Genomic DNA, 13429 nt, shown 5'->3' with positions numbered 1-13429 from the left:
GCTGCTCTCAGTCGTTAAGTGAAGGTCGTCTGCCACTATATTGTCCCTGTCGAGAGGCAATGCGTGAAGTTTGGTATTCTCGGTACATTCTTGACATAGTGTATCTCGAAATATTGAATTCTCTAACGATTTCCAAAATGAAATGTTCCATGCATGCTGCTCCAACTACCATTCTACTTGCAGACTCTGTCAGTTCCCGTCGTGCTACCATAATGACATCGGATACCTTTTCACAAGAGTCACCTAGGTAGTACACATAACAGCTGCGTCAATGCACTACGACCATTTTATACCTTGTGTACGCGGTGCTAACGCCATCTGTATATTTGGATATCTCAATCCCATGGCGTACATTAGTATATTGTACTACAGAATAGCGAAAAAGGGACTATTGTTTAAAAAAACTGAAAATAAGGAGAATCAGGGTCGCTCATTATTGCGTTAGTACTATATTAATTGAAAATAAAAGGAGTCAACTTGTGCCTTACATATATTTCGTGTAATTTTATGTTGGCAGTAGGCGAAAGGAACGCATTTGATGCTATAAATCTTAGAAACTCTGCTTGTTATAGTTGCCTGCAGAAAATGAAAAACAATTATCAACTACGCTGTTTGTCAGTTGTGATATTACGATTTATATTTCTATTTTGATGTGGGTATTCGTTCGAACGCAGGGGCCAGCGATCAAACTGAGTCCATTCCAGCTAAGAAACTGTGAGATTGTTATTATCACAGATTCATAAGTACTGATACTTTCGCACTGGCAGAAATATTACTGAACTCCACTGTCGGAATAATACAACTACGCTGATACAACTGTAATATTCGTGACGTTTCATTCATTGAGAAAACTAATATCTTAGAATCGATGATGCAGCTGGGTTGCTATTAGTTATCTGTACCTGTTTCACAGAGTGTGTGTTTATACGGGCAATGACCAAAAGTCACCTGAATGATAAGGTTTGTGATTGCTAAATTAAAGGCGAATATCAAGATAGTTATTTGTGACAGTAATTTCGGGCCAGAAAATGGGAATATTTTCTACGTCATCACCGTTTGATGCTGATGTTGGTAAGGTTTCTTCCACTCGTCATAACATTTGTCAGGTTTCACTTGACGTGTGATATAGTGTGTCATTTAATTTGTGTGTGTGTGTGTGTGTGTGTGTGTGTGTGTGTGTGTGCTTTGAGAAAATTGCGAGCACTGTTATTTGCATGCTTTTATGTGCATCATCCCTTCATGTCAGTTTGGTTAATTTCCTGGAGACCAAATCTGTTTTGTCAGGGAACCTTTGTTTTAAATGGTTGTAAATATCGTCATATTAGAACAGCTCTCGCAAAATACTGTAGAACGTTGCCGGATTTCTGCGTAGTCAGTGACTGCATGGAGGACTTTACATTAATAAAAGCTAATTTCTTTAAATCAGTAGTCACCACCGTTTTTTAAAAGTATTCAAGTACTTCATGCAGTGTGTCACTATTTAGAGAAAGCCACTGACGAGAAGAATACTTCGGAAGAATGGGGGCTGATCATGGACATATGTGACAAAGTGGGGACTTCACCTACACATGCTAAGGACTGTTTGCGGTCTATTGTGAGACGGCTTAATCACCAGGATCCCCACATTGTTATGCAAGCCTTAACGGTAAGATCTGCATCAGATCATACTAATTATGGAGAGTCAGTTTTGTATTTTTTGCAGATTAACTAATTAAGCTTTTCCTGACCCTAACAGAAATCTCCCATTAACAAATCCAAGTTGTTATCTTACATACCATGTCCAGAGTAAAACATAAATATATATACAATTAGATTTCTTTTTTATTTCAGTTACTGGATGCCTGTGTGAGCAATTGTGGAAAGCCCTTCCATCTGGAAGTTGCATCAAGAGATTTTGAAACAGAATTTCGAAAACTGCTAGCCCGAAGTCAGCCACGAATTGCTGATAAATTGAAACAGTTGTTGAAAAAGTGGGCTGAAGGTGATTTCAAAACAGACCCTCAACTGAATCTCATACCATCTTTGTATACCAGGCTTAAACAAGACGGTGCAGACTTCACACAGCTTTCCGACATGGTGAGTGTCAGTAAGGTTTTAGTAAACAATTCAGAGGTGAACACATTAGGTTCTGTAACATCTTTGGAGTTATTTGGCCTCATAGTCATGATATCAATGGAAGTTGACAAGGGTTAATTGAAAAACATTAGAACAATGAATCATTAAGTAGTAGTTTTAATGGCAAACATGATTGTTGCATATTATTGCCAATATACTAGTATTGTTTGTTCAGTAGCACGGAAACCATCTAGGAGAATGGTCAGTATAAGCTAGACATATGACAATGAAAGAACGGGAACAAGTGCTACAGAGATTGCTGAAGTTATGAAATTGCTAAACACTTATGACACACTTCATACAAAATTACACGAATAGAACCTTTTGGTTTACCATTAATAGTGGGTGGATTATTCTGTGAAAGTGCTGCTTTTGTTTCCCTTTTTTACTAACTTGGATGCTCCTTGTGGGAATACACTTTTTTTTTTTTACTTGCTGTCACAATGTTATACTCACAGTGGGTTACTTTATCTTCAGTATCTCATTTTTAGGAATGTACAGATCTTCAAACATGGTGGTACATAATTCTGCCACTGTCACAAAGCTAGCAATGCTCAAGGTTTGGTAGAGTCAGTCCACATCAAATCAACAGAAGGTCCAGATCTTACTGTTAGATATTAGTTTATTGTTTATCGAACATAGCTGTAGAGTAAACAAAAAGTAAAATGTTTCACACTGTTTTTATGGCTAGATGCAAGAAAAATGAGTGTGGTGCAGGAATATATTTAAAATTTAAACTCCCTTTCAACTCATCTTTTTCTATTTTTCATTTTTATCAAAGGTGTACAGAATATGTGTAAGAGGCATACACTTTTCAAAGAAAAATTAGGGCTGCGTTAGAGATTTTTAAAAAATAAGTTTTTTATTTTTGGAATATTAATTTCATTTCACAGTACTTGTATTTCATATGAAATGGAAATGCAGTAAAATAACTATGAAATGAGAAGTCAGCTCTATAGCTTCAATAGTTTTGTACATACAAATTGACTCCCCAAAGTTCGTCGAAAGTCAGTTTTTCTTCCATTTTGAAACCTAAAAACATTGACTACATTGCTAGAAGGTATTGGCATTTGTGCTATTTGTAAACTGCATGGTTGGTGGCAAATGTAAAAAAAATTTAAAAAATGGGGAGACTAACACATCAAAGTTAAAGAATTAACAAAAATCAGTGGTTTTGATCTGGACTGACTTATTCGTTTTCCAACAGTAGTGATGTGGGACAGGCAAATGCCCAATGCACAGAACATGTACAAATGAGCATTTGCCCAAAGCAGTTTTAAATGTCCAAAATCTGGGCATTTATATAAAAAAAGAACTTCTAAAATTACTGCTAAAATGTGTATTTTACCATTTAAAATAAGGGATGAGATGATACTCTCGATATTAGTATGTCGTTCATTGATATTATTACCAAGAAGGAAAGGTTTTTTTTTAACAGTCACTTCAAAAAAACTCACTCACTCTGTCTTGAACAGCTGTGTGGTGATAAGCAGGTATATATACATTTAAAAAACAAATTGTCCTTAGGTAATGTAACACACTTTATAATCTGTGTCAAATCTCTCAATATTACTGAGGAATGATTACTGATAACAAAATGTACTGAATGTATTAAACGGCTGGCATGCGCTTCTTAATAATGAATGTATTCTTAAATGTTAAACTGTTTTCGGGGGGGGGGGGGGAAGCTTTGTTAGATGCAGTGACTTGAGACATACTATAGTTCCTATTCCGCTCCTTTGTTTAACAACTTTCGTATGACTACACTACTTTGAAGATGAAATGAGAACACTAACATAATAAAGATTTATTAACAAAGAATCTATGCTGAAGATGCTGGAATCATTAGATTACAATACTGTTAGGTTCCTAGAGAATCGGTGATTTTTTGACTCATGGAATCAGAATCGGCAATATATTTTTTACTACCATGAGAATTGACCTCATTAAAACTGTCCAATTTATTTCCTTGAATAACTCTTCTCTAACTCTCAAGCAGCTTTTTCAACTTAGTTAGATGATCATTACAGAAGCAGTGTTGCAAAAAACAATTTCCAGTACAAAACATCAGTTAAACATTTTTTTACAAGTGCCACTTCTCAGTTAATCTTTAAAATTTGTAAATGCTCAAACATTTATGAATTTTGGGCATTTGCCCTGTTAATTTGCCCCAACTAACAAATGTTAAAGCATTTTACATGACTATACAAGGGGCTTTAAAAAGTAAGTCACAACATTATTATGGCTGTCAAGTAACTTTCATTAAATGCTGCTCTACATTTCAAATACCAATGCTGCAAGGTTCTCGCTATTCAGTATCCATGAACCGTGACACAGTTTTCTCCTCTGTAGACTTTGATCTGTTGCATCGAAGGTACTGAAAGAATTTTTTGTTCCAGTGGAGTAACACACTCGGAGAAGTTGAACTCAGTTTAATTCCTATAATGCACAAATCCTACTTCTCTTAATGAATTTACTACACATACATTACATTCCAGTTAGATATAGTCATGCATCCATCTCTCTTGAGACTCTGAATGGTAGTACAGTAAAATCTGAACATTAATGCCATGGTGATTTATTTGGTGTCATGGAGGTCACGTGCACTCCATGTCTTCCCGCTCATGGCCCCAAAGAGCAAAGGACTCCACCCAGCAGGTGGAAGTGCCAGCCTGCAGTCTGCATTCTTGATAACGCAAGATCGGTACAGTTTTGATCTGCACAAACTATCAAAGCATCTCCCGAAAGTGGGGTGCTTCCTGCTTACTAATTGTCTTAACCCACAAACATCTTTCATTGGCAAGTGGATATCAAAGATATGGAACATTTCAGTCTATGACTGATGTATTACACCTCGGGATGTTTTCCTCAAAACTGCTTTGGTGCTAGGTTGTTACTTCTAATAAGGCGACCATACAGACTGGTCCTCTTTGATTTTCTCTGTGCTTAAGATTTGAAGGTCATTGCTAGCAGCTGTGAGAGACATAGTGTATTAGCATAGTGATCCTAAAGGCATGGGTTAGATTCTCAATAGTTGCATTTTTTACTCTTATTTAAATTCCGTATTTATTATTAAATGGCAATACTAATGAATACCGAATCCAGATTGTGATAAAATATCTTTATTTTAGATAATGATGGCATGCAAGTATTCCCAGCAAATTAAAAATTTGGACTCACCTGTATCAAAACTTATGTTTATGTGAAGTAATCTTCTAGTTTTAAAATTTGGTAATGTCCAGGCACTGGCCTTCAAAACATGTAAGTAAAAGGAAAATCAGAGGGCAGGGAAGTTCCCAAGGTCCCCTTGTATGACAATTTCTTTTTTACCCTGGTAGATATGTAGAGAGTTGTGCATACTAAAAGGTGTCTACCACAGCAGGCTTTATTGTGTCATAATGTCTACCATGTTTACTTTTAAAATACATTATTTCAGTCTTTCATATTTTATATTCTGAAAAATTTTCACATTGCGTTGTTTAGTATTGTCCACGAGTTCCAGAAAAGATCTAAGATGATGTTATTAGATACAGTTCTCTGCTCAGAATATGTGTTAGTAATTCTATTTCACTCTCATTCAGCTGAACTGCCAAATAAGACTTCCCTGAACTGCAAATTGTTTGATTCTGGTTAACAGAATCAGATTCTTTGTCTTAAAATGACTAACCTATTACTCAGAATTTGGCCAAGTTTCAGATTGTCCCTCTCCTGGAGTTCTAATTGTCCTTAGAGGTTCATCTGTAAGGACACTGATAACTGTGCCACCTGTCATCCCCAGTGTTCAGCTACCATGCATTTGATATATTTAGTGCCACCTGAGTGATGGCTGTATATCCTATTTTAATTGCATTCAAGGAACTAATTTATACTTTTGTGAATCCATGAGCTGTTTATATGGCAGTATGTATTTTGTTTGCTGCTTTTTCTGTTTTGTATATACCTAAGGGAGGAAGTTTGCAATGGTATGAGTGTACATAAAATGAGTCTTCAATTAACAGTGGTAATCACTTAACAGTGAATCTTGGGTAGCTGCTGTTGACAGTGATCATATAAGTAAAATATTTTTCTGCAGTGATGATCTTACAATGAATGGGTAAGGATTGTATAAATTCCGTGCGTTCTTTTCAGGTTTCAGATGACAGTAATAACCCTAAACCATGTGGTCTGTTTAATTTTTTTCCTTTTATTGTAAAAGGGATATTTGTATGTACTGATTACTGTGACTAGATTTTTTTACCGTTACGAGCTATAGATTTTCGTCAGTTTATTTTTTACTTTTTCCCTCCCCTAGCCGAGGCAACCTGCACCAGTCAGCAGAGACCCAAATGTAGTGTCTAGTCAACAAGAGGAAGATGACATTGCGAAAGGCAAGTGGAATATGTTCTTAATGTAGCATGTTTCAAGTCGTGTGTGTGTGTGTGTGTGTGTGTCTTGTTTTAGTTTTTATTGTGATTAATATGTTAATGAAGATTACATTCTAAATGAACATCTCTTGTTACGGTTTTGCAAATCATTGTGGTGCCGGGCTTGTTATTGAGGAAAAATGATGAATTTTGATTCAACCCAATGAACTAATATTTCCAACTTTTGGTAAACCCCTCCCTCATACTTATCCATTGTCAAACAGCTGATGAATACTCTTTCAACTTTAGATAAGTACAATCTTTCCTGAGGAGAGAACTTTTCTTACATTTTGTTTTTACTCCTGTTGTGTAGCTTCCTATGTCAGTATGCTTTTCTAATGTTAGTAAGTTTTTCAGTGTCAAGATGTGCAGTATAAAAATACCAGTACTCTCAATTGAAAATAGTTTTTAAAACAGCTTGTTCAACCAGCACCTAAAATATTTGGAGAAATGACAAAATATTTTTATTGCTGTGCGATTCGATTTGTTATGAAGAGTCATCCTTTATATTCTTAGTGTTAAAATACTAATAGCATTTTTGCGTTATGGTTACATCAGCATGCTGCAGTTTCTTTGGGTGGGAGAGATTGCATTGTATCACATAAACATAAACTATTTTATACATATTGACTATTCAATGACTATACACATTGTCAATCTACAAGAAAACTGGTAGAGCTTGTAATAGAAGATACTAAAATATGTACAGAATATCCATATACGTCAACTAGAAGGGGGTAATGTATTGAGTCTCATGTGCATGGCATGTAAGCAGAAAGTTCGTCTTGTGTATTCTAAGACTGCACAGAAAACCACTTGCAGAACTGGGCTTACATAAAACAGCAGATCCTCCTAATGTGAAAGAGCAGAACCACTCCAAATGAAATAAGAACATAGACTAATGATGATTGAACAATCCATAAAACAATACAAACTTCAAAAGGTCCAGACTTACCCATGTCACTAACATTCCCCTACATAATGTGAAGTAATGAAACTTTCACATATAGGTACCAGGAAAACAATAAAAGATACAAAGCCTCTGCACCTATTGGTGTCAGTGTAAGCATAGTATTGGGTGTCCAGCAAAGGAGCCCCCGATTTAAAAATTAAATACCTCAAAAACTAAGATTGACAGATGATTGCAGCAAAAGGTAGGTTTGGTGTGGAAGCTGTAGGAATTATTGCAGAAGTTGTGAAATAGTTAAAAGCTACTAACATATGGCACTATGTGTTTTGCAGCTCATACAATATTCGTTTGTGCAATTAAACGTGTCTTCTGCAAGCAGTCTTTGGAATTACATCACAATCTTGCCAGAATGAATGCCACTTACAGTACGGATATGCTGCTAATGAATGGTGACATTTGCCATCACATTCTGTAGTGTCTTGTTTTAAACACTCAAATGCCACACTGAATGTCGATTCAAGCTGTTAAGCATGGTGTGGTGGCTCTCCAATCAACCCCTGCACCAGTAAATTTCCAAAATCCAATGAAGTGACTCTATTCCCCAAGTAATCATTAAAAAAAAAGCAAAATACCTGTTTGATACAATGTAGTCTGGGCTCCAACATTAGTTTTGTGGTGTCAAAGTGTACCAAAATTGTAGTGTAAGAGTCACTAGTGGTCATTTTTCTCATGAAAAAAGAGCCAATAGTATGCTTGTTGCATATTGCAACCCAAACAGTAACTCTGGGAGGCTGCAGCCATTTTGCTTCGCAAAAATGGGCATTTCCAGAACACCAGAATCACTGGTTTTGTTTATTCAAGGTACTATTGAGATGGGAGTGTTTCATCTGTAAACCAGGTGCTTCCAATATTAATTGTTTTATCATCACTCGTTATGCAAATCTGGTTTGTTAAGTCAACCCTCTGTCACCCAGCTTGCACAGGCATAGCCTGGTGGCTTTAGGTCTGTGTCAGTATTTTATGCATGCTGGAACACTTAAAACCAGTCTCCACTGAAATTTATCTGACTCATTTTCTTGGATTTTGCGAAAATTCCAGAAATCATGGTGACAGCTTGAAGAAACTACAGTTGGCCTGGAGGCCAACATTTCTCTCTAGATAATCAGCCATGCTGCCTGTCTCTTGGAATTTGGTGAAGAGCTTGCAAATGGTTTTTACAGGGTCCCTTCGGAACATTAAATCATTTTTGAAAACTATGCTTCGTTGCCGTAGGACTGTTTTCTGACGGTGTGGTATTAGTTTTAGAAAAACATGCTGTTAAATGAAATACATGATTTCAACACCATCCTTTGGTAAAATAACCTCCTTTCACTTTCCAACAGTGGAACTATTGCCCTGAGATGCGACACACTAATTATGGGCACTGCATATTGCAATTACAGAGCCATCTGTTAGCAACTTTTTGAAAATTCTGTTTAAAATTTTTAGTGCTTACACACTAAACATACAGTGTGTTGCACTTATCTAGTAATCGTGGTTTTGGGGATACTTATTTTGAAATCAGGGACTGCTTTGCTGGACTCCCTGTATGTCTCCTTTATGTACAGTTTCTAGCTTACCAATATTGTATACTAGACACTAATATTAAAATGCCAGGTGAAGGGGCGTGATGCCATCACATAAGTAAATACACTGCAGGCACCAACCCACAACTAGAGTTCTAACCTACCGTATTTACTCAAATCTAAGTCGCACTTTTTTTCTGGTTTTTGTAATCCAAAAAAACCCTTGCGGCTTAGAACCGAGTGCAAAGTAAGTGAAAGTTCTGAAAAATGTTGGTAGGTGCCGCCACAACTAGCTTCTGCCGTCTATATGTGTATCACTACACAGGCATGCTTTGCAGGCGCAAAGATAAATACTGGCGCCAAAACCTGTGTGTCAGTAAATAATATAAAAGAAAAGGTAGAAGAATGTAAACATTATGCCATGTGTTCTTTCGTGTTTTGCTCCTATCTTATTTAAATCCTGTCTGCCTAATAAACTACGAAACTAGAGTGAGACAACAGCAAACACAGAAGAATATACATATAATGTCATGTTTAAATTCGTATTATTCTTATGCTGAATAGTGATACAGTCAGAAATGAAGTATGAATCTAAGAGGACTCTAATTTCTGTGCAGAATATAATGTAATAAAGAGGCGCCTGCAAAGATTTTCAAACGGAGCAAAATTTTCGCTAAACTCTCATTTAGAATAAATTCTATCATACGCAGTCTATTTTTTGGTTTTTGTTGATCATTATCAAAGCAGTGTAAGTAACAACAAATTGCAGTCCCTTGCCGTCGTTTAGGTTATGCGACACTTCCTCTTTTTTTATTTTATTTATTTATTAATTTTTAAGCTGCGGTAGTGTGCACAAAAGCAAGCCATGCCATATGAGTGGTGACAGGTCGTAAACACTCATTATCAGAATGCCACAAACAATGCGTGACACACTACAATAATGCGTTTTCTGCTTAGTTACGTAAACACCTATAACAAAGAGAACGGCACTTATCAATTCAAAGCAAAATAAGCAATTGATTCAAACCAGACGAAGCACTTGAAAAAGGAAGGGTATCCGTATAAATACGGACGGAGCACCTGGACGGAGCAATGGCTACTTGGTAAAGCTTGACTGTTAAGCTTACGACTAAAACCAAACTACTGTAGCTGTGTCTTCATCCATTCGACCTCAATTGTGTCGTACGTTACAATGGACCAATTGTTTCTATTTGGAGGGGCGGTCTAAAACTTTTCTCTCCCCTTTAATTTAGAGCCTCAAATTTCAGGTGCGGCATAGATTTGGGAAAACTTTTTTCCCTTGATTTCAAGTCTCATTTTTCAGGTGCGGCTTAGATTCGAGTAAATGCGGTATTATTTCTGCTATCGACGGTGTGGGTGAGAAGAATCCCAGGATGGCTGTGGATTACATTTTCTAATTTACATTTTCTAATTTACATTTTGTTGCCTGCTTCTGAAAGCTCATAACTGCACTTATGTACTGTTAGTTGAGTGTGGGTGCATCTGCAAATATTGTCACTTTGTTTTACCAGTCTGAGCATTTGGTGGGCTAATAACTTTTGGACCCAAACATTAAAAGAAAATCTTAAAACAGTCATCCTCTATCGATCACTGATGCAAGAGCAGTATCAACAAAAATACAATAACACATATTAGGAATCAGTATACAAGTAAAAGCATTTTAATTGCAGGTTAACCTTAAACAGGAATGCCAGTAGCCAACATACACACAATGGGTGCATGATGTAAGAAAAAGTAGATTGTGCTGAGGTCCACAGGGCCATGACCCCCTTGTGTAATCTAAGAGGGTCATTCCACTCCAAAAGAAATGCACACTTTTTAAATCAATCTTTTATTCTACATGTTTGAAAGCTTTACAGTGTGTAGATACATCCTCCAGGAACAATATTTTCATTTCTCCACATAATTTCCATCCCTCTCAACTGCCTTATGCCATCTTGAAACCAGCACCTGTTTACCTGCACGCTGAAATTCTGGACCAACCTGTAGGAGCCACTATTTGTCAGTGAACACAAGGGAGTCATCTTCAAACCTTGTTCCACGAAGAGAGTCTTTCAGTTTTGCAAAGAGATGATAGTCACATGGAGCCAGGTCAGGACTGTAAGGCTTGTCCATCCGAGTTTTGTGATTGCTTCCATGGTTTTTTGACTGACATGTGGCCGTGCATTGTCATGCAACAGCAAAACATCCTGCTTTTGTTGATGTGATTGAACATGACTCAGTCAAGCTTGAAGTTTCTTCAGTGTCATCACATATGCGTCAGAATTTATGGTGGTTCCACTTGGCTTGATGTCCACAAGCAAGAGTCCTTCATAACTGAGAAAAACACCGTAGCCGAACTTTTCCAGCAGAAGGTGTGGTTTCGATTTTTTTTTTTTTTTTTTTTTTCCTTTTCTGGTGTGAATTTGCATGATGCCACTCCATTGATTGCCTCTTCGTCTCTAGTGAAAAATGATGGAGCCATGTTTCATCACCTGTCACAATTCTTCCAAGAAATACATCTCCACCATTCTCGTACTGTTCCAAAAGTTCGCTGCATACCATTTTTCTTCTTTCTTTGTGAGCCACTGTCAACATCCTGGGAACCCACCTGGCACAAACCTTTTTAACACCAACTCTTTCTGTATTCTGCAAACACTTCCTTCCCCCGTCCTAACATGCATGACAATTCGTTCACTGTGATGCATCTGTCAGCAGTCACCAATTCGTTAACTCTCTGCACATTGTCTGGAGTGTGTGCAATATGAGGCCTGCCACTGCGAGGATAGTCCTCAATACTGCCATGCCCGCTTTCATCACGTAACCTGCTTGCCCCCCGACTAACTGTACTGCGATCGACAGCAGCATCTCCATACACCTTTTTCAACCTCTTGTAGATGTTTCCCACTGTCTCATTTTCACAGTACAGGAATTCTATGACAGCATGTTGTATCTGATGAATGTTAAGTGTAGCAGCCATCTTGAAGACGTGCTGTGACAGCGACACTCACGGGAACAGGTTGAACTAAGTTTTAAAACAAGTGGGAAGGATGTATCTACACACTGTAAAACTTTCACACACGCAGAATGTAAACTGTATTTTTACAAAAATAGTGTGCATTTCTTTTGGAGTGACCCTCATACTATAATTACTTTATTCTGTCTAGGGAATGCTCTTTAACCATACGACATATACGTAGTACATAAAGACATGGCTTCCCCTCGTCCAAATAAACACACACCAACATAGCAGACCAATGGGGCACAAACAGGAAGAAGAGACTAGGCAGAAGAAAGTGGAAATGAAATACCACATTATAAATTTAAATGCATTTATAGAAAAGTTAATTTATCTTCTGAGAAGCAATACCCTGAATACATTGTAAATAATTACTGAGCATGGCCATAAATTTTAATTCAATTTGTCCATTAAAGATGCTATTTGGTTGGTTAATTTCACATTTTGTGATTTGAGTTTTTTTTCTGACATGTTAAGTGTCAGATCTTTAGGTTGTAAATGCAAGATATTTAAATTGTCCCTAATTTCTGTAAGCTGTAGTTATTGAGCTCTGGGTACAGTAACCACCTCAGACCAATGGCCTATACCTTGGTGTATGACTGATGATTGGCAATCAGGGCCAGATGAACAACTCAGTGGAACTTCAAACACCGTCCAACTACAGAAAACCTTCATGCCTTCAGATCTGTGAGAGCACATGAGGCGACTGATAAAAGAACAGAAGAGGGCTTCCTGGAAGAAATTCACAACTTTCATTAATCAGTCCAGTCCCCTTTGCCTCAAGGTTCGTGCCCCTGTAATAGACCTAGATGCAAGACCTATTACATACATCCCACCACCATCATCTACTCCAGTGTTACTCCAGTGTGGTCAAAGCATCACCTATCCCATCAAAGGCAGGGCTACTTGTGAAACCAGGAATGTGATCTAGAACCACTGTGCTGGATTGTAAGTGGGCATGGCAACCAACAAGCTGTCTGTCTGCATGAATGGCCACAGACTGACTGTGGTTCAACCTTCGTTAGTGATTTTCCTTCATTTATCTATCCTGTTCCGTATTTCCACTCCAGCACTATTCAGCTTTCCAGTCCATAAGTGCACCTACAGTCTTTTTACTTCTGTTTCTGCCCTGCCCCCCCCCCCCCCCCCCCGCTTCTAATCTCCTGACTGCACCTAGCTGCCCTACCTTCTCTCTGTCTTGTCCGTGTATGCTCCCACACGCAACCTGTACTCTGCTGTCCCTTGCCACCCCGGCCTTCTCCTTATCCCAACCACCCAGATTGTCTCACACACTCACACATCATGTGCAGTTGCTCACAGTTTGGCTTTGCCAGCCAGGGACAGTGGTAATGTATGTGAGAGTTAAACTTATTCAAGTGTAGTTTTTTTGTTGTTGTGCCTGTCTGTGACTCGACAT

General features: G+C 37.8%; 1 protein-coding gene across 4 annotated transcripts in view; it reads left to right on the top strand.

Annotated features, from left to right (window-relative positions):
* Positions 1 to 296: 296 nt before the first annotated feature.
* LOC126326853 (signal transducing adapter molecule 1) overlaps positions 297 to 13429 on the top strand; it is a 46401-nt gene continuing 33268 nt past the window's right edge. The window contains exons 1-4 of one of the 4 annotated variants that reach the window (XM_049995796.1): positions 297 to 1071; positions 1485 to 1645; positions 1831 to 2076; positions 6407 to 6482. In XM_049995796.1, coding sequence (XP_049851753.1) covers positions 1029 to 1071; positions 1485 to 1645; positions 1831 to 2076; positions 6407 to 6482 — 526 coding nt within the window. In that variant the 5' untranslated portion in view covers positions 297 to 1028. The remainder of the gene's footprint in view (positions 1072 to 1484; positions 1646 to 1830; positions 2077 to 6406; positions 6483 to 13429) is intronic. The other 3 variants (XM_049995797.1, XM_049995807.1, XM_049995800.1) reach the window with 3 other exon arrangements.

Source organism: Schistocerca gregaria, chromosome 2 (assembly GCF_023897955.1).
Source record: "Schistocerca gregaria isolate iqSchGreg1 chromosome 2, iqSchGreg1.2, whole genome shotgun sequence".
In the NCBI taxonomy this organism is placed as follows: domain Eukaryota; kingdom Metazoa; phylum Arthropoda; class Insecta; order Orthoptera; family Acrididae; genus Schistocerca; species Schistocerca gregaria.
This window is presented reverse-complemented; position numbering and strand designations above follow the sequence as displayed.